Source organism: Equus asinus, chromosome 17, assembly GCF_041296235.1.
Source record: "Equus asinus isolate D_3611 breed Donkey chromosome 17, EquAss-T2T_v2, whole genome shotgun sequence".
In the NCBI taxonomy this organism is placed as follows: domain Eukaryota; kingdom Metazoa; phylum Chordata; class Mammalia; order Perissodactyla; family Equidae; genus Equus; species Equus asinus.
In genome coordinates, this window is record NC_091806.1 from 15,906,033 (window position 1) to 15,931,723 (window position 25,691).

At 34.7% G+C, this 25,691-nt stretch overlaps 1 protein-coding gene and 1 pseudogene across 1 annotated transcript; both read left to right on the forward strand.

Moving 5' to 3' along the window:
• Positions 1-119: 119 nt before the first annotated feature.
• Positions 120-1,052, forward strand: LOC106821868 (olfactory receptor 4C11-like; annotated as a pseudogene).
• A 7,828-nt stretch (positions 1,053-8,880) lies between these two features.
• LOC106821845 (olfactory receptor 4C11) lies at positions 8,881-9,813 on the forward strand. The gene has a single exon (XM_014826736.2). The coding sequence runs from the start codon at positions 8,881-8,883 to the stop codon at positions 9,811-9,813; it is 933 nt and encodes a 310-aa protein (XP_014682222.2).
• Positions 9,814-25,691: the final 15,878 nt, after the last annotated feature.

The window sequence follows — 25,691 nt, forward strand, 5'->3', positions numbered from 1 at the left end:
TTTCCATGATCAAGCATATGTATTCAGCCTCCAAATGCAGTATTCATTTTAAAATTCCTTTTTCATCTCTTCTTCACAGATTATTTTTAACCAGTGCTTTCCCTGCATCAAATGAAACAATGGAGCAAAATAACAGTGTAACTGAGTTCATACTGTTAGGATTGACACAAGATCCTAAGATGCAGAAACTGGCATTTGTAATCTTCTTCATTTTCTATGTGGGAACTGTGCTGGGAAATTTGCTTATTATTGTGACCATCAAATCCAGCTAGACACTTGGAAGCCCCATGTACTTCTTCCTATTTTATTTGTCCTTGGGTGATACCTGCTTTTCAACGTCTACAGCCCCTAGACTAATTGTGGATGCTCTCTGTGCAAAGAAAATCATTTCTTACAATGAGTGCATGACTCAGATCTTTGCACTGCATTTATTTGGTGCCATGGAGATCTTTGTCCTTGTCCTCATGGCTGTTGATTGCTATGTGGCCATCTGTAAGCCCTTGCATTATCCAATCATCATGAGCCGGCAGATCTGCATCACCCTGATTGTTCTTGCATGGATAGGGTCTTTTATACATTCTATAGCTCAGATTATCCTGGCCTTGAGACTGCCTTTCTGTGGATCCAATTTGGTTGACCATTATTGCTGTGATATGCAGCCCTTGTTGAAACTTGCCTGCATGGATATTTATGCGACCAACCTCCTGGTGGTGTCTAATAGCGGGGCTATCTGCACAAGCAGTTTTGTAATTCTGATGATCTCATATATTGTCATCTTGCATTCTCTGAGAAACCACAGTGCAGAAGGGAGAAAAAAAGCTCTCTCCACTTGCGCTACCCACATCATTATAATTGTCTTATTCTTTGGTCCATGTATATTCATTTATGTACACCCCCCAACCACTTTCTCCATAGACAAGATGGTGACAGTATTTTATACTATTGGAACACCCTTTCTCAACCCACTCATCTACACACTGAGGAAGGCAGAAGTGAAAAATGCAATGAGAAAGTTATGGCATACCAAAATAACCTCAGAAAGCAAAAAGTGAGTTGAGGGTTTGTCATGATTATTTGTTGAGTCACGGTTTGACTGAATCTGTACAAATATCAAATATCATAGTCAATGACTATTGTGGGAATAACATACAATCATATATGACTGTGGGCAGCTATTTGTTTTTTTCCAGTTCACAGGCAAGATGCATGCTAAGGCTTCTAATTCTTTAACTGCACCAAACTTACTAGTTCTAGCTATATCCTCCTGTCAAAGATTATTTTGAAATAAATTCAGTAAAGTAACATAAGTTTTCTTGTTTTCATTTCTTTTAACTTTCTGGCTCATTATGAAGCTCAGTGTCTACCCTTGTGCATCAAAATTGGAATGTCATACCTGAAGAGGGCCATATAGTCACTAGAGAATGAAAATGTCATGATTCCGTTATAAACTCATTTAATCTACACCTCAATAATACCAGCATACACACATGCACAAAATAGAGGGTTTCATGGTTATTTACATTTCAGATGAATGAATGAATGTATGAAAGTAAAATGTATAGAATAAAATAAGCTAACATGTAAGTGAAAAAATAAAGTTAAGATAATAGAATAAAAAGAAGTTATATAAAGAAGAAAATTTAGAACGTTTATTTGGTTCAAAAGAACTTGTAGTTAAATTAAAACTAAAAAAAATAGTGTAAATTTTTTAAAAGTTTCTAGAACATGATATCCATCCAATGTATTCTTTTGAAGAGACCACACTCCATCTAAAGTGATTCACCTTAAAGAGAAACTGTGAATCCTATTTATCCTTTCATTTTAGGAACAAGTAGAATGCCTGAAAAGTGTCCAATGTTCTCCTGTTATCATACTTCTGTCTCATAAAAATAGTACAAATTTAGGTATATCTATTGAAAAGTTACAGATGAACAATCTACATTTCAGATAAGTAAACAAATTCTTTGAAGTTGTTCTGCTAAGAAGTGCCAGAAGCAAGGTTTTAAACCAGTTCTGTATGCCTCCCAAATCAGTAATAAATGTTTCTATCTCACTTTATCTCTTAATTCAATTATCTCTGCAAGATGGCCTAAAAACAGGAAACATTTAGAAGTTAGTGAGCGATCATGAATTATACTTATTTTTTATTATAGCTTCAAGATGTGTGGGAGAATATAATGATGGAGAATATGAACTCTGTACTCAGACTCATAAATCCAAATCCAGGGGCTACTTACTACTTTATAGCCCTGTAACTTTAGAAAAGATATATGAAATCCTGGGCCTAAATTTTTGTCTGTAAACTAGAGATGAAAATAGTCCCTGTTTTATTGACTTGTCATGAGAATTAAACAAGATAGTATACATAAAATCTTAGGAAAAAAGAGAAAATTTAGCATATGCTATCTATTTTCATCATAATATAGATTTTTCAAAATATATTTACTGAAATTTATATTTTTAAAAATAACAGCCACTATATATGTTTACTAAGTATTTTTATCTTATTCAGAAAATGCAATTTATAATTATAATGGAAGGTAAATTTTCAGTTAAAATTAAAAGTCAAGAACTGTTTTAATAGGATTAAATAGAAACCTAAGAGAAGGTTAAACACATTGGTATTGCTTAAGCAAGAAATAAAACAGAGTCTTGACAATATGCTCCAGCCTCTTTATGTTTTGCATCATCAGATTTAAAGATGACTTTTATGTGGAATCTAAAAAATAAAGAAAGAAGGAAAAGTCAGACTTGTACAAATAGAAAACAGAAAAGTGTTTGCCAGGTGCTGGGGGGTGGGGAAAATAGGGAGAGGTTGGTAAAAGGGTAGAAATTTTCAGCTATAAGATGAATAAGGTCTGAGGATCTAATGTAAAACATGGTGACTATAGTTGAAAACATGGTGACTGTACGGTGTAACTGAAATGTGCTAAGCCTGTAGAACTCAAATGTTCTCACACACACAAAAAGATAAATATGTGAGGTGATGGATGTGTTAATTAACTAGTTGAGGGGAATCCTTTCACAATGTGCACAATATATCAGACATCAAATCACCATGATGTACTCCATAGATAACTTAGAATTTTATATGTCAATTATACCTCAATAAATCTGAAATTAAAAAAACAAAAAGGGTATACCTTATATAAAGGGAGGAGAGGAACATCTGCTGGTTTTGAGCATGTGAAGATGTATTCAAAAATGGGGCGGATGGACATAAACTCAGATTTGCATCTTGCATGCAATTGAGGTTTGAAAATAGAAGAGATAAGAGAAGCAGAAATCTCAGAATATTCACACATACAGTCAGGTGCTGCATAATGATGTTTCGGCCAATAATGGACCGCATATGTGATGATGGTCCCATGAGATCAGTACCATATAGCCTAGAGGTGTAGTAGGCTATACCATCTAGGCTTGTGTCAGTACATTCTATGATGTTCACACAATGATGGAATCACGTACTGATGCATTTCTCAGAACATGTGCCCATCATTAAGTGACTCATGACTGTCGTGTACCTTTGTAGTACTGATACCGACCCGGATATCAGTTTCCCCACGTTAAACCCAGCATATATGGGGTTAAAACCAAAACACTCATTCCCTGCTTACTCTCTCGCTTCCTGGCTCCAGAATCCACTATTCCCCATGGAGACAGACACCATCAAGGACAAGCAGCTGGACTATCTCCCCCCACAAAGAGATACAGACTGGTGGGAAAGCTGCTGACCAGCAAGGTCATTAATTTCCTCCTCTCTGTAAGTCTCTCAAGGCCAAAGACAGGCTGGTGGGAAAGCTCTGACCAGCAAGGCCATATGCTCCCCCTCCCCTACCTAAAGCCCCAGATAAAAACCCTTCCTTTTAGCTTTTCGGGGAGTTTGGGATTTCAGCGTTAGCTGCCCTCTCTCCTTGCTCAGCACTGTGCAAAAATAAAATTCCTACTTTCTTCCACCACACCTGGTGTCAGAGATTGGCTTGCTGTGTAACGGGTGAGTGAACTCACTTCAGGTTCGGTAACAGTACAGTTTGAAATTAGGAAGCGTGATGCTTCTGACTTTGTTTTTCATTCTCAGTAACACTTTAGCTATTCAAAGTCTTTTGTGATTATATATAAATTTTAGTATTGTTTGTTCTATTTATGTGAAAAATGTCACTGAAATTTTGATAAGGATTGTGTTGAATTCTACAGATGGCTTTGAGTAGTCTACTCAATTTAACAGTGTTAACTCTTCCAATCCATGAAAAGGGATTGTTCTTCCATTTGTTTGTATCTTCTTTGATTTCTTTCATCAAAGTTGTTTAGGATTCATTGTATGGATATTTCATTTTATTGGTTAAATTTATTTCTGAGTATTTTACTGTTTTTGATGCTGTTGTGAGCAGGATTGTTTCCTTTATTTCTTTTTTAGATGTTTTGTTGTTAGTGTGCATAAACACAACTGATTTCTGTATGTTGATTTTATATCCTGCAACTTTACTGAATTTGTGGATTCATTCTGACATTTTTTTCAGTGGAGTCTTTAGGATTTTCTCTATATAAGATCATACCATCTGCAAACAGAAACATTTTTACTTCTTTCCAATTTGAATGCATTTTATTTATCATGCCTGATTACTCTAGCCAGGATTTCCAGTACAATGTTGAATAGGAGTGGTAAGCATGGATATCCTTGAATTATTCCAGGACTTAGAGGAAAAACATTTCAACTTTTCTCATTTGAGTATGATGTTAGCTGTGGGTTTGTCATATATAACCTTTATTATGTTGAAGTATGTTCCTTCTATACCCAATTTATCAAGTGTTTTTATCATGAAAGTATGTTGTATTTTGTCTAATGCTTTTTATGCATCTATTGAGACAATTGTATGATTTTAGCATTCATTTTATTAGTATGGTGTGTCACATTTAGGGCTCCAAGAATACTCAATGGAGAAAAGACAGTCTCTTCAATAAATGATGTTGGGAAAACTGGATAACAACATGCAGAAAAATGAAATTGAACCTCTATCTTACACTCCTCACAAAAATTAACTTGAAATGGATTAAAGACTTAAACACAAGATCTGATACCATAAAACTTCTAGAAGTAAACAGAGGGAAAATCTCCTTGACAAAATCTCCTTGGCAAAAAGTTTTTGTATATGACATCAAAAGCAAAAATCAATAAGTTGAACTATAATAAACTGAAAATCTTCACAGGAAGAGAAACAATAAAAAAAGTGAAAGACAACTTATGGGATGGGGGAAAATATTTAAAAACCTTATATCTGATAAGGGGTTAATATCCAAAATATAGGAACTGAACAGAAGTTTTTTCAAGGACGACATCCAATAGCCAACAAGAACAGGAAAAAAAGTGTCCAACATCAATAATCATCAGGGGAATGTAAATCAAAATCACAATAGGATATCACCTCACACCTGTTAGAATGGCTATCATGAAGGAGACAAGAGATAACAAATGTTGGTGAAGATGTAGAGAAAAGGGAACCCAACTGCACTATTGGTGAGAAGATAAATTAGTACAGTCAAATTGAAGATTAAGTTCTTTATTACATCTGGCTCATGTTTCTTAATTGGAAGGGAAGGGACTCTTAAGGGAATGACATTTCCCACACTCCTATATTTTGCATCATTCATGTTTAAGTACTCCTACAGGGAAGGCAAAAGAAGCATTTTCCAGTCAAAATCTTGTGTGAGAGTGGATTTCAGAAAGTGTGAAATAAAGCTGTGATCATCCCTTGTGCCTTCTGGCATGCAGGTGAGAACCTAGCCTCTTTGTGAGATCTAAGAAATCCTGATCCCGGATAATCAGGAAGAATATTAAAATCATTTTTTAAATCTCTTTTAGGTAAGGGTCCCCTTAATGTCTTGGGAAGAAAAGAGGGTAGTTGAATACCCTAACTTCTACATGAGCTCTTATCAAAACTGGTAAGATTTGTATTGGAGATTAACTTAGTTATATTTAGTATTTAGAGAAAATAAATCTGATGAATGCTGCAGTGTGCATCTCATACTTAAAAGGCACTTGTGGAAGGATAAAATGTTTAGGAAATTTTCCAGAAGTGTTTTATGATCTAAACTGAGAAGATGGAAATAAAAGACATGCATGGCAGCTCATGATGGAAATGGACCCTAGGTAAGGGCTATTTTTAGACAGGGGTATGAGAGAGAAGCCAATAGAAATAATATCTGTTTGAGTGTTCCAGGAAATGTTCCAAGGAGATGATGACTTTGCTGTGAATATAGTAGGGTGTAGGTTTCCCTTCTCAATGATATTTGCTTACAGAATAGGGTTGAACACTACTGGATTGTTTCTATAGGAAATTCTCTTAATTCTTTGACTAATTCAAAAAATATTTATTATTAAATACGTATTTTCTTCTAGATGCTTAAATTCAGCAGTGAACAAATAAAAATTACTTTTGTTATGTTGCTTCATTCTAACGTATGTCACTCATATCTATCACTCTAATTTATACATATATATGTATATACGTATATATCAATTTTGTGAGCTGTACAAACATGTCAGCCTGTCTATATCTCTATCTTGTGACTTAGATACATAGATGATAGATAGATAGACTATAGGTAGATAATCATTTTATAATACTTAATTGCTAGAAACTGCAAACAACTTTTCACTTGTTTGCTAAAGAGTTTTGACAAAGACAATATTTGCAAAACTTCTAAGACTGCAAGTGAACCTGTAGTTAGTGGCATTCTGGGGCTATGTAACGTGGTAAAGAGTACCGAGTTCCAGAACTGCCTCTATAGCTGACTCACTGTCTTACCCAAACTCCTAGATCTTACTGTGATCTAAGAATTTTGCTGTCCCTCCAGCCTAAATCACAAGACAGTGGTTATTGTTACATAATATGCCAATGTGAATAACAAATCATTCCTAAGGTAAAGTTTTTAGAAGCTTTATTTTTAATGCAGTGTGATTAAGACATTTTCAAATATTATCAAAGGGAATATATTAAAAGGCAGGTAATCTTTCCACCTCAGACATTAACAATGCAATTTCCCCACCTAGAGACCACAATTGTCATGCTATTTTGGTACTTTCCTAATACAATTAATTTATTTAAGTGTATGTGTATGTGATATATATTATTCTACTGTTAATGAGTATATTAAATTCTTAAGCACAACCTTCTGAACTCTTTCACTTTACAACATATTTTAGGAAAAATGGCATCTATATCATCCATTTTGATTAATAATTGCATAACGAACATTCCCTGATTTATTCAGCTTCCTTCTGATGGCCACTGAAGTTGTCCTGTCTTTTGCTACCATGGAAAGGGATGCAAAGATTGTCTTTGTGCCTGTGAGTGAGATTTTCCACAGTAAATGAAACCACTAGACTTACATCCACATGCAGTTGTAATATCATGGATGTTGAAAATCACTCCCTAAGAGATTGCACCCACTTAAACTCCTACCAAAAATGTGGAGATTGATGGTTTCCCACATTATTTTCAGTACTATTTGTTAAATGACACTTAGCAAAAAGATCACTGTTAATATGATAGGTGAAAAAGATATCTAATTGGAATTTAAATTTGAATGTATTTAGCTGTGAAGGAAAGGTTTTCTTTGAAATCAGTTTATTGTCCATTACTCACTTATGCTATCTTTGTAACAATTGATCTCTAAAATCCATCTATGGATTTTATCCATCTACGAGATTATGCTTCTGCCTGGCATATATGTCATATATATATTTTACCAGTTTGGTGCTTATCTTATGCTGTTCATTGTGCTATTATCTGGAGAATATACGTGAGAGGTACATAAAAGAATTCGTCTACCATTTGGTATATATGAATGAGTATTCATTCCCTTCTATTTATATCTTTTCTTACTGAAGTCAATGTGTGGGAAATTCAAGAATATAGATCCAAAAAATTTTATTGAAAAGTTTCAGCTATGATTTGGAGCTTCTTGAGCTCATTTTCTAAATCCCTGGTGCTTAACATAACAAGAAATTTGAAAGAACATTCTGATTTATGGCAAACATTCTCCCTCTATTTTTTCTTAGTTTTCCTCTCAGTATCTCCTTATGTCTTAAGGAAATATGTTGAAAGACTCAGAAAAATAATGAATAATGGGAATAATTTAACTTTGGACACAGAGTATAATTTAAAAAGTATAAACTTTAATGATAGAAGTTGAATTTAGAACTGTAAAGAATGGGAAAAGTTTGAGAGGTAAAGTGAAAGGAAATAAACTTCATCAAGGAAAAAAATTAAAATAAGTCTCATGATCCTGGATCAACTAACCCGGTGTTCATTGCTAAATTTGTGTCTGTTTTTATCTCATTCTCCCTCACTCTCTCAACCTGTGTGTGTGTGTTTGGGTTTTATTAAGGAAGTTTTGTTTTGATATCATTCCTTGAATATTCAGAGTATTTACCAGAAGATATTTTATAACTGGACTACCAGGTTTATGTAATGTGAAAGCATATTAGAATAAATCATTCACAAGTTTTCTCTATTTTTTCAACATGCTTCTAATAGGTCTTCACTGAAAACTAAAGAAAGGCATTCAGCTCAAGAAGTTATCCATTCATACTAAAACTCCTAAATTAATGTCTATTATGCCTGAAGAATCATTTAATTTTTCATTATTTATATATTTTATTGTTTTCATAAACAGTCAGGTAAACATATTGAATAAATCTTTTCATTTCTATTTTATTCAGAGAAAACAACACAGAAGTTGGTGATCACCCGTGGATAAGTGGCACTTCCACAATACAGTACATGTATTTGACCTTCAAATGTAGTATTTATTTCATAATTTTTTTCCTTTGCAGATTACCTATTTCTACCCCACACTTTGTCTGCTTTGACTGAAACAATGAAACAAAATAACAGTGTAAATGACTTCATACTGTTAGGATTGACACAAGATCCTGTGAGGCAGAAAATGGTGTTTGTAATCTTCTTCATTTTCTATGTGGGAACTGTGGTGGGGAATTTGCTTATTATTGTGACCATCAAGTCCAACCAGACACTTGAGACACCCATGTACTTCTTCCTATTTTACTTGTCCCTTGCTGATTCTTGCTTTTCAACTTCCACAGCTCCAAGACTAATTGTGAATGCTCTCTCTGCCACAACAATCATATCTTACAATGAGTGCATGACCCAAGTCTTTGCACTACATTTATTTGGCTGCATGGAAATCTTTGTCCTCATCCTCATGGCCATGGATCGCTATGTAGCCATCTGTAAGCCCTTACATTACCCAACTATTATGGGCCGGCAGGTCTGCATCATCCTGATTGTTCCTGCATGGATAGGGTCTTTTATACATTCTATAGCTCAGATTATCCTGGCCTTGAGATTGCCTTTCTGTGGACCCAATTTGATTGATCATTATTGCTGTGATTTGCAGCCCTTGCTGAAACTCGCATGCATGGACACTTATTTAATCAACCTGTTGTTGGTGTCTAACAGTGGGGCTATTTGCTCAAGTAGTTTTGTGATTCTGATGACCTCATACATTGTTATTTTGCATTCACTGAGAAATCACAGTGCAGAAGGGAGGAACAAAGCTCTCTCCACATGCACTTCCCACATCATTGTAGTTATCTTATTTTTTGGTCCATGTATATTCATATATACATGCCCCCCAACCACTCTCCCCATGGACAAGATGGTAGCAGTATTTTATACTATTGGCAAACCCTTTCTCAACCCACTCATCTACACACTGAGGAATTCAGAAGTGAAAAATGCAATGAGAAAATTATGGCATATCAAAATTACCTCAGGAACCAAAAAATGAATTGAGGGCCTCAGTTGATTATTTATTGAGTCATGGTTCAACTCAATCTGTACAGATATCAAATATGATAGTGTACATCCTGACTCCCCCATGCAATCTAATAAAATGCGCCTGATTGTCTTACCTTTTTCTGTGCTTCTGCCCTCAGATAGTAGCTTCCCTCCAATCTTCAGCCTCTTTCTCTTCTGACTCCTTCTCTACCTGAGAGCTCAATTCTGCTTTTGCAGATGGTGAAATATGCCTCACAACACTGTCTATACTCTGGTTCAATAAGAAGAAAGACACTATACGATCACAACTGTTTTTGCATGTGGGCATCTATAAGTAAAGTGTAGCTAGTTTTCTATGATTAGTAATTCCCTCTTTAGCACCTCTCAGATAAGGTATTCTGTTTGTTCTTGAACACTTCCAGAGCAAAGGAACTAACTTTGTGTATCAAGAAGTTCATTACATTACCTCATTGTTTTTTCTTGAAAAGTTGCATATTATTGAATCAAGAGATGTTTTTATATAATAATATTCTAAAATAGTTTTTCTTACTGTTTTCTTTGCTTGTTAAGATAACTGGGGTTTTATGTATGGGGTTTTATACATGTGGTGTGACAAAGACCTTGAGATAGTCAGCTGTTTGTGTGATTGTATATAGGAGCTACAACAGTAGAATCCTACAATTCTAAGAGGTAAGAAAGTAAAATAATGTATGTTGTCAGAACTTAATGAAAATTAAAAATACACAAGAGATACTACCTATACTCTGAGAATGAAGTGTATAGAAGTAGAACCCGGTTTGAAGAAAAAGAAATGTATATTATTTTTTAAAGTGGGATTATGTCAATGAAACAAAAGAAAGTACCATTGACATTAAAGAAATACTACTCTTGTCTCTAATTAGTGGAGATAGGATCCATTACTGCAGCAGGAAGCTGCTTTCTTTCTCTATGTGTGCTTCCCAATACAGGGGTAGTACAGAATCATAAGTTAGAATTGCCAATAGAATGTTGGTGCCCAGAGTGGGCAGAGCAGATTAACACCTATGCCTTGGATGTGAATGCCAGGGATAATATCATGGACTTTTAATATTTATCAATTTCAGTATACTAAAGTGTATGACAATCTTAGTAACTCTTACAAGATTCCATTTCATTTTTAATATTGTTTCTCCTTATTTAAATGGAAAACCTTACCAATACTAATATTATTCTCCTGTCAAAGATTACTTTAAAATAAATTCATTAAAATAACACAACTTTTCAGTTTTGTCACTTCTTTTTGCTTCCCGAAACATTATGAAGCTCAGCATCTGCACTGGTGTCCCATAGTGGCATGTCGTGCATGAGGAGTGTCATTAAATTAACTCTGAGTGGAGATGTTATGATCCATCATAAATTTACCTAATTTACTTCTCTATAACACCAGCACTGGCAAACACACGCATGCACACACACACACACACACACACATACTATACAGACTTTCATGGTGATTTGCATCTTAGATGAATAATTGAAGATAGGAGGTATAGAAGAAAAGAAATAAACTAAAATATAATGAAAAACATCAAAACTGTAAAATAGAAGTCAAAGCTACAAAGGGGAAGAAAAATTGGAAGGGTTTGAGTGGTTCAAAATCACTTTTAGTCAAATTAAAACTTGGAAAATGAAGTAAAATTGTTTAAATTTCTAGGATATCATATCCATCCAATAGATGCCTTTGAAGTGACTGCCAGCCCTAAAAAGCACTTCATCTAAAAGAAAAACTATGAATTCTAGTTTTCCTTTTATTTTAGGAACAAGTAGTGTCTGATATATGTCCAAAGCTTTCTGGTTATCATGTTCGTGTCTCACAAAAATAGTACAAAGTCATGTTTTCCTATGGAAAATATACGGATGAAAAATCTAAAGGTGAGCGAAACAAATTCCTTGAGGTTGTTTTGCTAAGTAGGGTAACCAATGTTTTAAATCACTTCTGTGTGTAATTCCAAGTCAGTAACAAACACCTCTATCCTGTATTATGTCTTATTTCAAATATCTTCGTAAATGGCAGAAAACACAGTAAATATTAAGAAGTTGTTGCAGTGATCATAAACTACTCTCATTTTAGCCTCAAAGTAGGTGATAGACTGTAAAGATTAAGAGTATAATCTCTGAAGTCAGACTGCGTGAATCTGAATGCGGACTTTAACACTTTTGTTAACAGCTTTATTGAGATTTTTTGGCAACAAAAATTGCATATATTTGACTTTTACACCTTGATGTTTTGAGATATCTATAATGTGAAAAGATAACCCCAATTAAACTAATTAACATGCCCATTGTCTCTACCTAGTTTCCATTGTGTGTGTGTGATGAGATTTAAGATCTACCCTCTTTGCAAATTCAAGTATATAATATGGTATTGTTAATTATAGTTTCCATGCTATATATTAGATCTCTAGAACTTATTCATTCTACATAACTGAAACCCTGTACCCTTTGACCAACATCTTTCCATTTCCCACAACCCCTGTACCCTGGTAACCAACATTCAGTTCTCAGCTTCTATGACTTGAGGTCTTAGGGGTTTGGGGAGAGCCTGGGGGTTTTATTGAGGTCGAAGGTGAAGACCTAGGGTCTCTAGAGCTCACAGTTCATTGGCAAATTCAGAACATAGGAGAGGCAATTTAAAGAATGAGAAGAGAGAAAAAAAGAAGAAAAATAACAAGAGCCTCAAATAGCCAGTTATCTAAATCAACCAGGATCTCTAAAAAAGGGAGCTTCATGGGGTGGGGTGGAGGCCCACATCCTGGCTCTTTATCTACTCACATGGCTGGGAATATATTTATTTAAGATAGCCTGCCTTGAAGTGGATGCCTTTTTTTTTTTCTTCTTAAAGATTGGCACCTGAGCTAACATCTGTTGCCAATCTTTCATTTTTCCTTCTTTTCTTCTTCCTCTTCCCAAAGCCCCCAGTATGTAGGTGTATATTCTAGTTGTAGGTCCTTCTGGCTATGCTATGTGGGACACCACCTCAGCATGGCCTGATGAGCTGTGCTATGTCCATGCCTAGGATCCGAACTGGCAAAACCCCAGGTCTCTGAAGTGGAGCGTGCAAACTTAACCACTAAGCTGTGGGGTGGCCCCTGGATGCTTCTTTAAAATGGATGTGTTGGCAGTCAAAGCTTAAGTCAGGCACTTACATTATAAAAAGAATATGCATATGAAAGATGTATGTATATTTACATATATATCAAATATATATACAAAAGTATATATGCACACATACACTCATAATGTATTTTCTTCTCTATTTTCTTTATTCATCATTTGACAGAGATTTAGGTTGTTTCCATATCTTGGGTATTTTGACTAATGCTGCACTGAAAATGAAACTGCAGAAATCTCTTTGAGATCCTGTTTTAATGCTTTGGATGTATTCAGAAGCGGGATCGCTGTATTATATGGTAGTTTGATATTTAATTTTTTGAGGAACCTCCCTACTGTTTTCCATAGTGGCTGTACCAATGTACACCCCCATCAACAGTGCACAAGCATTCCCTTTTTTCTACATCTTAACCAAAACTTCTTAGCTCTTGTCTTTTTGATGATATTTATTCTAACAAGTATAAGATGATACCTCATTATGGTTTTTATTTGCATTTCTCTGATGATTAGTGATGTTGAGCACCTTTTCATGTACCTGTTGGCCACTTGTATGTCTTTGGAAAAATGTCCATTCCGTTCTTCTGCCTATTTTTTAATCAGATTATTTGTTTTTATTTGTATTGAGTCATACGAGTTCTTTATATATTTTGGATATTAACCATTTATCAGGTAGATGGTTTGTAAATATTGTCTCCCACTCCGTAGATTTACTTTTCATTTTATTGATTGTTTCTTTTGCTGTGCAATAGCTTTTTAGTTTGATATAGTCCCACTTGTTGATTTTTGCTATTTTGCTTATGCTTTTGATGTAGCCAAAAACTTTTTCCAAGACTAATGTCAAGGAGTTTTTCCCTATGTTTTCTTCTAGGAGTTTTATGATTTCAGGTTTAACATTTAAGATTTTAATACATTTTGGGTTAATTTTTGCCAGTGATGTAAGATATGGGTGGAATTTCATTCTTCTGAATGTGGTTATCCAGTTTCCATACATCACTTATCAAAGAGATTATCGATTCTCCATTGAGTATTCTTATCTTTGTCAAATATTAGTTGACCATACATTCCTGGGTGTATTTCTGGGCACTTAATTCTGGTCCATTGATGTATGGCTATTTTAACGCCAGTCCCATACAATTTAGATTATAGTGTACGGTATAGTTTGAAATCATGAAGTGTGATACCTCCAGTTTTGTTCTTATTTCTCAGAATCGATTTGGTTATTTAGGGTCTTTTGTTGTCCCATATTTATTTTAGAATTATTTCTTCTATTTCTGTGAAAAATGCCATTGGAATTTTTGTAAAGATTACAGTAAATAATAGGTTACTTTGGGTAGCATGGACATTTTAACAATATCACTTCTTTCAATCTGTGAACATGAAATGTCTTTCCATTTGTTGGTTTCTTCTTTAATTTCTCCCATGAAAGTCTTTTAGTTTTCCATGTTCCAGATCTTTCCCCTCTTTGGTCAAATTTATACCTAAGTGTTTTATTGTTTTTTGTGCTATTGTGAATGTGATATTTTTAAATTTCTTTTTCAGATGTTTTATTGTTAGTGTACAGAAATGCAACTGATTTAAGTATGTTGATTTTGTATCCTTCAAATTTAGTAAGTTTGTTTATTCATTCTAAAAGTATTTTGGTTGAGTCTTTAGAATTTTCTACACATAAGATCATATCATCTCTAAACAGATATAGCATTAGTTTCTCCTTTTCAATTTGGATGCATTTTATTTCTTTTTCTTGCCTAATTGCTCTGCCTAGGATTTCTGGTACTATGTTGAATAGGAGTGGTGAGAGTGGATACACTTGACTTGTTCCCGATCTTGGAGAAAAAGCTTTCAAACTTTCACCATTGAGTATGATGTTAGTAATGGATTTGTTATATATGACCTTTATTATGTTGTGGTATGCTTCATGTATATGCAATTTTTGAGTGTTTTTATCAATGAAAGGATGTTGTATTTTGTCAAATGTCTTTTCTGTATCTATTGAGATGATGACATGATTTTCCTCTTTCATTCTATTAATGTAGTATATCACATTTGTTGATTTGTGCATTTTGGGACATCCTTGCATCCCAGGGATAATTCCCATTAAACCATAGTGTATAATCCTTAATGTGCTGTTAAATTCAATTTACGATATTTTTTGCATCTTTATTCATCAAGTATATGGACCTGTAGTTTTCCTTTCCTGTAATCTCATTATCTGGCTTTGATGTCCGGGTAATGTTGGCTTCATAAAATGAATTTAGAGTACACCTTCCTTTTCAATATTTTGGAGATGATGTATCATTGTGGTTTTCACTTGCATTTCTCTGATTAATTGAGATGTTGAACACCATTTCAGATATGTGTTAGCTATTTGAATTTCTTCTTTTGAGAAGCATCTGTTTATAACTTTGGCCCATTTTTAATTGAATAATTTGTATTTTGGGTGTTGAGGTACATATATTCCTTATATATTTTCAGTATTAACCCCATATTCAATGTATGGTTGGCAAATATTTTCCCTTTCCGTACATTGCCTTTTTATGTTGATTTTTATTTACTTAATTGTTTGCTTGTTTATTTATTTTTGAGGAAGATTAGCCCTGAGCTAACATCTGCCACTAATCTTCCTATTTTTCCTCAGTCAGATTGACCCTGAGCTAACATCTGTGCCCATCATTCTCTGCTTTGTACATGGGATGCCTGCCATAGCATGGCTTGATAAGCTGTGCATAGGTCTGTGCCCAGAATCCAAACCTGTGAACCCGAGGCTGGCAAAGCAGAGCAGATGAACTTAACTGCTACACCACTGGACCAGCCTCTGTTGATTTCTTTTTCAGTGCAGAAGCTTCTAAATTTGATGTAATCACACATATATTTTTATTTTCATTGCTTTTCTTTTTCATGTCGTATCCAAAACAATTATTGTCAAGGCCAACATCAAGAAAGTTTTTCCCTGTATTTTCTCAAGAATTTTATGGTTTCTGGTCTTACATTAAAGTATTAGTCTATTTTGAGTTGATTTTTTATATGTTGTAAGGTAGGGGTCCAGTTTCCATCTTTCCCTCTAGATATGCAGTTTTAACAACCCTCTTTGTTGAAGAGACTATCCTTTTCACATTATGTGTTCTTGATTCCTTGTTGAACATCAGTGGACCATACATGCATGGGTTTATTTCTGGGTTCTATATTCTGTTCCAAGATGCTTGGCTATTAGGGGTCTTTTGTGGTTCCATATGAATTTTAGAATAGTTTTCTATCTATTTCTGTGAAACACATTGAGATTTTACAGAGATTACATTGAATCTGTAGATCACTTTGGGTATTAATACATTTTAACAGTATTAGTACTTCTGACACATGAGTATAGGATGTCTTTCTGTTTATGTGTGTCCTTTTAAATTTTCATCAATGTTTTATAATTTCAATGTAGAAGCCTTCCATCTCTTTATGTAGGTCAATTCCTAAGTATTTATTATTTTTATTTCTAACATGGATTCTGTTCTTAATTTCCATTTCAGGTACTTCCTTGTTTTTCTATTGTAATACCATTGCTTTTTATACATTGAATTTGTATCAACTTTACTGAATTTATTAGTTCTAATGGTTTTTTTGTACAGTCTTTGGGTTTTCTAAGTATATAATCATGCCATCTGGAAACAGACGTAATTTTACCTCTTCTCTTCCAACTTGGTTGCCTTTTATTTTCTTTACTTGCCTAAGTGCTCTGGCGAGGACTTTCAGTACTCTGTTTAGCAGAAGTGGTGAGAGTGGGCATCTTTGTCTTGTTCTGGACTGTAAAAGAAAAGCTGTCAGTTTTTCATCATAGAGAATGGTAGCTGTGGATTTTTTATATAAAACCTTATTTTATTGAGTTCTGTTCCTCCTATACTTATTTTGCTAAGAGTTTTTATCACAAAAAGGTGTGGAATTTTGTCAAACACTTTTGCTACATCTAGTGAGATAATCATGTGATTTTTGTCTTTCATTCTGTTAATATGGTGTAAGACTTTTACTAATTTTCATATGTTTAACCATCCTTGCATCACAGGTATAAATCTCAGATGGCTGTGATGAATGATTCTCTTAAGGTGCTATTGAATTTAATTTGATAGTGTTTTATTGATGACTTTTGCATCAATGCTCATCGGGGAAATTGGCATAAAGTTTTCTTTTCTTGTGTTGTCTTTATCTGATTTTAGCATCAGCAATGCTGGTCTCAAAAAACTTTGGAAGTATTCTCTCTTCTTCTACTTTTTGGAAGAGTTTAAAAAGTTTTGGTATTTGTGGTTATTTGAATGTTTGGTAGAATTCATCCATGAAGCTTTCTGGTCCTGGACCTGTTTTTGTAAGAAAGTTCTTGATTCAATCTTCTTGTTTGTTATTGGTTTGTTCATGCTTTCTGTTTCCTATTGATTCAATCTTGGTAGGATGTTTCTAAGAATTTATCTATTTCTTTGGGTTATTGTTTATGATACTCCCTTATGATCTTTTATATTCCTGTGTCATCCATTGAACTATCTCCTCCTTCATTTCTGATTTTATTTGTGAGTCCTTTTTGATTCTTAGTCTAGGTAAGGCTTTATTGATTTTGTTTATCTGTTTAAAAAAACAAATCTTATTTTCATTGATTTTACTATTATTTTTCTTTCCACTATTTCACTTATTTCTGCTCTAATATTTCCTACTTCCTTTCTCATGCTACTTTTCGGTTCAGATAGTTAATATGTATTCCATTACTGTTGGTGCAAATTTCTCTATATGTCTGCTAGGTCTATTTAATCTATTGTGTTGTTTAAGTCAGCTGCTTCCTTATTGATGTTGTGCCTGGATGTTCAATCTAGTATTGAAGTGGGAGTATTGAAGTGCCCTACTATTATTGTATTGTTCCGTCTTTCTCCCTTCAGTTATGTTAATATTTTCTTTATATATTTTGGTGGTCTGTTGTGTGCATATATTTTTATAATTGTTATGTTCTCTTGATGAATTCACCCTTTTATCATTATATAATGTCCTTCTTTATTTCCTTTGACCATTTTTGACTTAAAGACTATTTTTTCTGATATAAGTATAGCCACACCTGCTCACTTTTATTTGTTATTCACATTGGATATATTTTTCAACACCTTCACATTCAGACTATTCATGTCCTTAAATCTGAAGTTGGTTTTCGTATAGACAGCATATAGTTGACTGTTGCTATTTTTCCTTTAATCCATTCAGCTGCTTTATATCTTATGATTAGAGATTTAAACCCAAATAATTCTAAAGTAATTATTGATAGGTAATGACATGTTATTGGCATTTTGTTGCTTGTTTTCTGCGTATCATATTTCTTTTGTTATTCTATTCTTCTCTTGCAGTTTTCCTCTGTATTTTGTTGTTTTTGTGCAGTGATATTCTCTGATTCCTTTCATTTTTCCCTTTTGTATCATCTATAAGTATTTTTATCTATGGTTAAAATGAGACTAACACAAGGCATTTTATTGTTATAATAGTGTATTTCAGTGATAACATTTTAACATCACTCACATCAGCACTTTAACTTCTCTCAACACACTTTATAATATCTTTGTTACTGATATCACAGTTTACACCTTTTTATAAAGTTTCTCCACTAAACAACTTTTGTAGTTATAGTTATTCTTAAAACATTTCTTTTTAATTTTTACACTAAAATCAAGTAATATTTACATACCACCATGAAAGTAGTAAAATATTATTTCTTTTTCTTCATATGTAACTATATAAAGTTTTATACTTTCACGTGTGTTCATAATGTTGTTTCCAGTCCTTCCCTTTCAATATGAAGAAGACTTTTAGCATTTGTGGCAAGGCAGATTTGGTGGTGACAAACTCCCTCAGCTTTTGTTTGTGTGGAAACATCTTTATATCATATTTATTTTTGAAAAACTTTTTTTTCTGGGTATTAAAGACTTGGTTGGCAATTTTTTGCATTCAGCACTTAATATATCGTCTCACATTCCTTGGTTCTGCAAGATTTCTACTGAGAAATGCAAGGAGGGGCAACTTAGGGCTCTGGTTGGGAACAGACTTGTTTCTGGGTGACTTACTTCCATTTTTATGAATTACACCATTTTTTTCCAGTAATTTTATTGAGATCATAATGGTTTATAACATTGTGTAATTTCAAGTGTACATTATTATTTATCAGTTTCTGAATACACTTCATTGTGTTCACCTCAGTAGTCTAATTTCTGTCAATCACCATACATATGTGCCCCTTTATCCCTTTCACCCACCCCTATTCCCTTCCCCTCTGGTAACCACTAGTCTGTTCTCTTTATCCATGTACTTGTTATCTTCCACATATGATTGAAATGATGCAGTATTTGTCTTTCTCTCTCTGGTTTATTTCACTTAACCTCATACCCTCAAGGTCCATCCATGTTTTCTCAAATGGTATGATTTTGTCTTTTTTATGGCTGAGTAGTATTCCATTGTGTGTATGTGTGTGAGTATATACATATACATAAGGCATCTTATTTATCCATTCATCTGTAGAAGGGCACTTGAGTTGCTTCTACATCTTGCCTATTGTGAATAATGCTGCAATGAATATAGGAGTGAATAAATCTCTTTGGATCATTGATTTCAAGTTCTTGGATAAATACCAAGTCGTGGGATAGCTGGATCATATGGTATTTCTGTTTTTATTTTTCTGAGAAGTCTCCAAACTGTTTTCCAAAGTGGCAGCACCAGTTTGCACTCTGATCAGCAGTGCATGAGGGTTCCCTTTTCTCCATATCCTCTCCAACATTTGTTGTTTTTTGTCTTGCTAACTGTAGCCACTCTGACCAGTGTAAGGTGATATCTAATTACAGTTTTGATTTGCATTTCCCAAATAATTAGTGATTTTGAACATGCTTTCATGTTTTGTTGGCCATCTACGTATCTTTTTTGGAAAAATGTCTGTTCCTATCCTCTGCCAATTTTTTTGATTGTTTTTTTGCTGTTGTTGAATTGTATGAGTTCTTTGTATATTTTGGGGATCAACCAATGTTGATAAATGATTTGCAAATATTTTCTCCCAGTTTTGGGGTTATCTTTTTGCTTTCTTCGTTGTCTCCTTTGCTTTGCAAAAGATTTTTAGTCTGATGTAGTCCTATTTGTTTACTTTTTCTTTTGTTTCCCTTGCCTGAGTAGACATGGTATTTGAAAATATGCTGCTAAGACCGATGTCAAATAGTGTACTCCCTATATTTTATTCCAGGAGTTTTGTGGTTTCAGATCTTACATTCAAGTCTTTGAACTATTTTTAGTTAATTTTGTGTATGGTGAAAGATAGAGGTCTATTTTCATTCTTTGCATGTGGCTGTCCAATTTCCCCATTATCATTTATTGAAGAGACTTTCCTTTCTCTGTTGGAAGTTCTTGGCTCCTTTGTTGCAGATTAACTGTCCATAATGTATGATTTTATTTATAGGCTTTTAATTCTGTCCCATTGATTTGTGTCTGTTTTTGTGCCAGTACTATGCTGTTTTGATTACCATAGGTGTGTATTATATTTTAAAATGAGGGATTGTGATGGCCCCAGCTGTGTTCTTTTTTCTCAGGACTCCTCTGGTTATTTGCGGTCTTTTGCTGTTCCATATAAATTTTAGGATTCTTTGCTCTATTTCTGTGAAAAACGTTTTTGGAACTTTGATAAGGATTTCATTGAATCTGGAAATTGCTTTAGGAAGTATGGACATTTTAACTGTGTTAATACTTCCAATCCAAAAGCATTGAATGTCTTTACATTTCTTTTTGTTGTCTTCAATTTTCTTCAACAATGTTTATAGTTTTCAGTGTACAGATTTTTCAGCTCTTTGCTTAAGTTTATTCCTAGGTATTTTATTCTTTTTGTTGCAATTGTAAGTGGGATTGCATTCTTAATTTCTCTTTCTGCTACTTCTTTGTTAATGTATAGAAACACAACTGATTTTTGTATATTGATTTTTGTATCCTGCTACTTGACCATACTCATTTATTATTTCTAAAAGTTTTTTAGTGGATTCTTTAGGGTTTTCTGTATATAAAATCATATCATCTGCAAATAGTGACAGTTTCACTTCTTCCTTTCCAATTTGATCCCTTTTATTTCTTTTTCTTGCCTGATTGCTCTGACTAAGACTTCCAGTATTATGTTAAACAAGAGTAGTGAAAGTGCGCATCCTTGGCTGGTTCCTCTTCTTAGAGGGATAAATTTCAGGTTTTCTCCATTGAGAATGATATTAGCTGTGGGTTTGTGGTATATGGCCTTTATTATGTTGAAGTACTTACCTTCTATGCCAATTTTATTCAGAGTTTTTATGATAAATGGATGCTAAATCTTGTCAAATGCTTTCGCTGCATCTGTTGAGATGATCATGTGATTTTTATTCTTCATTTTGTTAACGTGGTGTATCACGTTGATTGGTTTGTGGATGTTAAACCATCCCAGCATCCCTGAAATAAATCCGACCTGATCATATTGTATGACCCTTTTAATGTATTATTGTATTTGATTTGCTAGTATTTTGTTGAGGATTTTTGCATTGATGTTCATCAGTGATATTGGCCTGTAATTTTCATTTTTTTGTGTTGTCCTTGCCTGGTTCTGGTATAAGGTTTATGTTGACTTCTTAGAGAGAGTTAGGAAGCTTCCTTTCCTCTTTAACCTTTTGGATGAGTTTGCAAAGGAGAGGTATTAAGTCTTCTTTGAATGTTTGGCAGAATTTTCCAGGGAAGCCATCTGGTCCTGGATGTGTATTTTTTGGGAGGTTTTGGATTACCATTTCGATCTCCTTACTGGTGATTTGTCTATTCAAATTCTCTATTTCTTTTTGATTCAGTTTTTGAAGGTTGTATGACTCTGAGAATTTATCTTTCTTCTAGATTATCCAATTTGTTGACATATAGCTTTTCATAGTATTCTCTTATAATTTTTTGTATTTCTGAGGTGCTCATTGTAATTTCTCCTCTTTCATATCAAATTTTATTTGTAAAGTATTCTCTTTTTTTCTTGGTGAGCCTAGATAAAGGTATTTCAATTTTGTCTATCTTTTCAAAGAATCAGCTCTTGATTTCATTGATTTTTTTCTGTTTTTTTTTTTAGTCTGTTTCATTTATTTTGCTCTGATTTTTAAAATTTCTTTCCTTCTACTGATTTTGGGCTTTGTTGTTCTTTTTCCACTTCCTTTAGGTGCACTGTTAGATTGTTTATTTGGGATTTTTCTTCTTTGTTGAGGCAAGCCTGTATTACTATAAACTTCGCTCTTGAGAACTGCTTCTGCTGTATCCCACAGACTTTGGCAGGTCGTATTTTCATTTTCATTTGTCTCCAGGTATTTCTTGGTTTCTCCTTTGAGTTCTTCATTGACCTGATCATTGTTCAGTAGCACTTTGTTTAATATCCACATATTTGTGGCTTTTCTGATTTTCTTACTGTAGTTGATTTCTAGTTTCTTAGCTTAGTGGTCAGAAAAGATGCTTGGTATTATTTCAATCTTCTTAAATTTATTGAGACTTGTTTTGGGGTCTAATAAGTGATCAGTCTTGGAGAACGTTCCATGTGCATTTGAAAAGAACATGCATTCTTTGGTTTGGGGATGGAATGTTTATATATATCTACTAAGTCCATCTGGTCTAATGTGTCTTTTAAGACCAATGTTTCCTTATTGATCTTGTTTGGATGATCTATCCATTGGTGTAAATGGAGCGTTAAAGTCTTCTGCTATTATTGTGTTACTATTTCTCCTTTTATATCTGTTAATAATTGCTTTATATATTTAGGTGCTCCTATGTTGGGTGCATAGATATTTACAAGTGTTGTGTCCTTTTGTTGGATTGTTCCCTTTATCATTATGTAGTGCCCTTCTCTGTCTCTTGTTACAGATTTTGTTTTAAAATCTATTTTTTCTGATATATGTATTGCTACCTCTGCTTTCTTTTCTTTGCCATTGCATGCAGTATCTTTTCCCATCCCTTCAGTTTCAGTTTGTGAGTGTCTTTAGGTCTGAGATGTGTCTCTTGCATGAGGCATAAATATGCATCTTGATTTTTATCCAACTGACCACCCTATGCCTTCTGATTGGAACATTAAGTCCATCAATATTTAAGGTAGTTATTGATAAATATGTACTTATTGCCATTTTGTGACTTTTTTCTATGTGTTTTACTAGTACTTCTTTGTTTCTTTCTTCTTCCCTTGCTCTCTTTCCTTGTGGTTTGATGGCTTTCTTTAGTATTATGTTTGAATTCCTTTCTCTTAATTACTAGCCTATTTATTATAAGTTTCTGGTTTGGGATTACCATGAGGTTCATATATCATAGTTTACATATGCAGCAATCTATTTTAAGTTGATGGTCGCTTTGGTTTGACCACTTTCTAAAAGCTCTATTCTTTTACTCCTCTCCTCCCAGATTTTATGTTTCGATATCATATCTAACCTCTTTGTGTGTGTGTGTGTGTATCCACTACTCTCTTATCATTGAAATAGGTAATTCTAGTACTTTTGTCTTTTGACCTTCATAGGTGTTGATCTGCAAACTTTACCGTATTTTTGCCTTTATCAGTGATTTTATTGCCTTTTTGTTTTTGATAATTTTCTTATTCCTATTTGTAGTTTTCTCTTTCCCACTTAAATAAGGCCCTTTAACATTTCTTGTCAAACTGGTTTCTTGGTGATAGACTCCTTTAATTTTCCCTTGTCTAGGAATCTCTTTATGTCTCCTTCTATTCTGAATGTTAACTTTGCCAGGTAGAGTACTCTTGGGTGTTGACTTTTTCCTTTAAGCACTTTAAATATATTTTGCTACTCCCTTCTGTCCTGTAAAGTTTCCACTGAGAAGTTAACTGATAGCTTTATGGGCTTTTTTGTATGTCACCTGTTGCCTTTCTCTTGCAGCTTCTACAATTCTCTCTTTATCTTTAATTTTGGACATTTTAATTGTAATGTGTCTTGGTGTGGGCCTCTTTGGGTTTATCTTGTTTGGTATGCTCTGTGCTTCCTGTACTTGCATGTCTGTTTCCTTCATTTGGTTAGGAAAGTTTTCAGCTATGATACCTTCAAATAGATTCTCTGCCCATTTGTCTCTCTCTTCTCCTTCTAGGACACCTATAATACGAATGTTTCTGTGCTTGATGTTGTCTAAGAGGTCCCTTAGATTGTTCTCATACTTTTTAATTCCTTTTCTTTTATCTGTCCAGCTTGGGTGATTTCCTCTAGTCTTTCATCCAGCTCACTGATCCATTCTTCTGTATCATCTACTCTGCTATTGAGTGCCTCTATTGAATTTTTCACTTCCAATATTCTATTCTTCATTTCTGATTGGTTCTTATTTATATTTTCCAACTCTTTGTTGATGTTCTCACTGTGTTCATCCATTCTTCTCCCAAGATCAGTGAGCATCCTTATGATTTTTGAACTCTTTGTGAGGTAGATTGTTATTCGCTTACTTCTTTCCTGGAGTTTTGCCCTGTTCCCTTTCTTGGAATATTTTCCTTTGCCTCCTCATTTTGCCTCTTTCTATGCACTTATATCTGTGTAGCAGGTGAGTCAGCTATGTCTCCTGATCTTGGAGAAGAGACCTTATGTGGGAGACACCTATTGAGGCCCAGCCATGTGCTACCCTCTTGTCACCACTTCTAGATGTTCCATGAGTAACTCCTGTGTGGGCTACATGTGTCCTTCTGCTGTGGCAGGGCTGCTCATGCTGCAAGTGCCCAGGCAGGCTAGGCTATCCCCCTGGTCAGCTGGTTGTAATGCTCAGCTGCATATTGCTGCTGTGGACCCTTCAGTCAATTTATTTGGTTTGGCTTGCCCCAACAGTTGGCTGCAATGTCGAATAGCACATTTGTGGTGCAGTTTTTCTGTTAAATGTGTGGTGCCCCATCATGGTTGGTTGATAGGTTCAGGAGCTTACAATTGCTCTAGGCCTCTGCCCTGCAATGTTATTGTCAGCTGTCTCAGGATTATAGCTGAGTGGCACTGACCCCAGGCATGGGAGTACCCAATTCTTTCAGGCTTTCTAAAGTGGGGCAGATCCCTTATGTGGCTGTTTGAGATGCACAGGTCTACAACCTCTGATAAACCCCATGGCCCATGGATCCACACCCACCATCAACACAGTCCTGGCCTGTCCATACATCCTGAGTCTCTGGAGTGGATCCAGTTGCCCTACTGCAGAGGCCCCCACACACTCCACCAATGCCCCACACACTCCACAATCTCCTCATGCCTGCCCAGCCCCACAGAGAAGAACCACTCATTCACCTGCAGAGGATCCAGGCACTCAGTCTATGCAGGTCAAAAAGTTGCCCTAGGGCTTGCTGTTGAGTGGAGCCAGGCCCTTGGTTGGGCTGCCTGCCCCAGCTCAGATGGATTAAATGAACTCTCTAGTGGGTGAGGCAGACCCTGGGCTAACAGGCCAAGTGAAGAACTCCAATGGCGTCTGCCAGGATCTTTGCCAGCATGCCTGTACTAGGTCACAATATTGGCTGCTGTCAATGTCTCAGTCCTTTGGGAAGTCTCTTTTCACCAAAGAGCCATAGATCTTTCTTTCTGGTGATTTTAGGTTGTCTTCTGAAATGGGTCAGTTTTTGTGTGGACACTTTAAGAGGTGACTTTTATCTGCTTATGTCTGATAGCTGTTCCAGAGGTATTCCCTGTTGTAGTTAATAGCCAGCAAAGCCAGATATTATGACACTTGTCATAGTTGTGTCGAGTCTGAAGAATGCTCATAGCAGTAATGTTCCTCTAC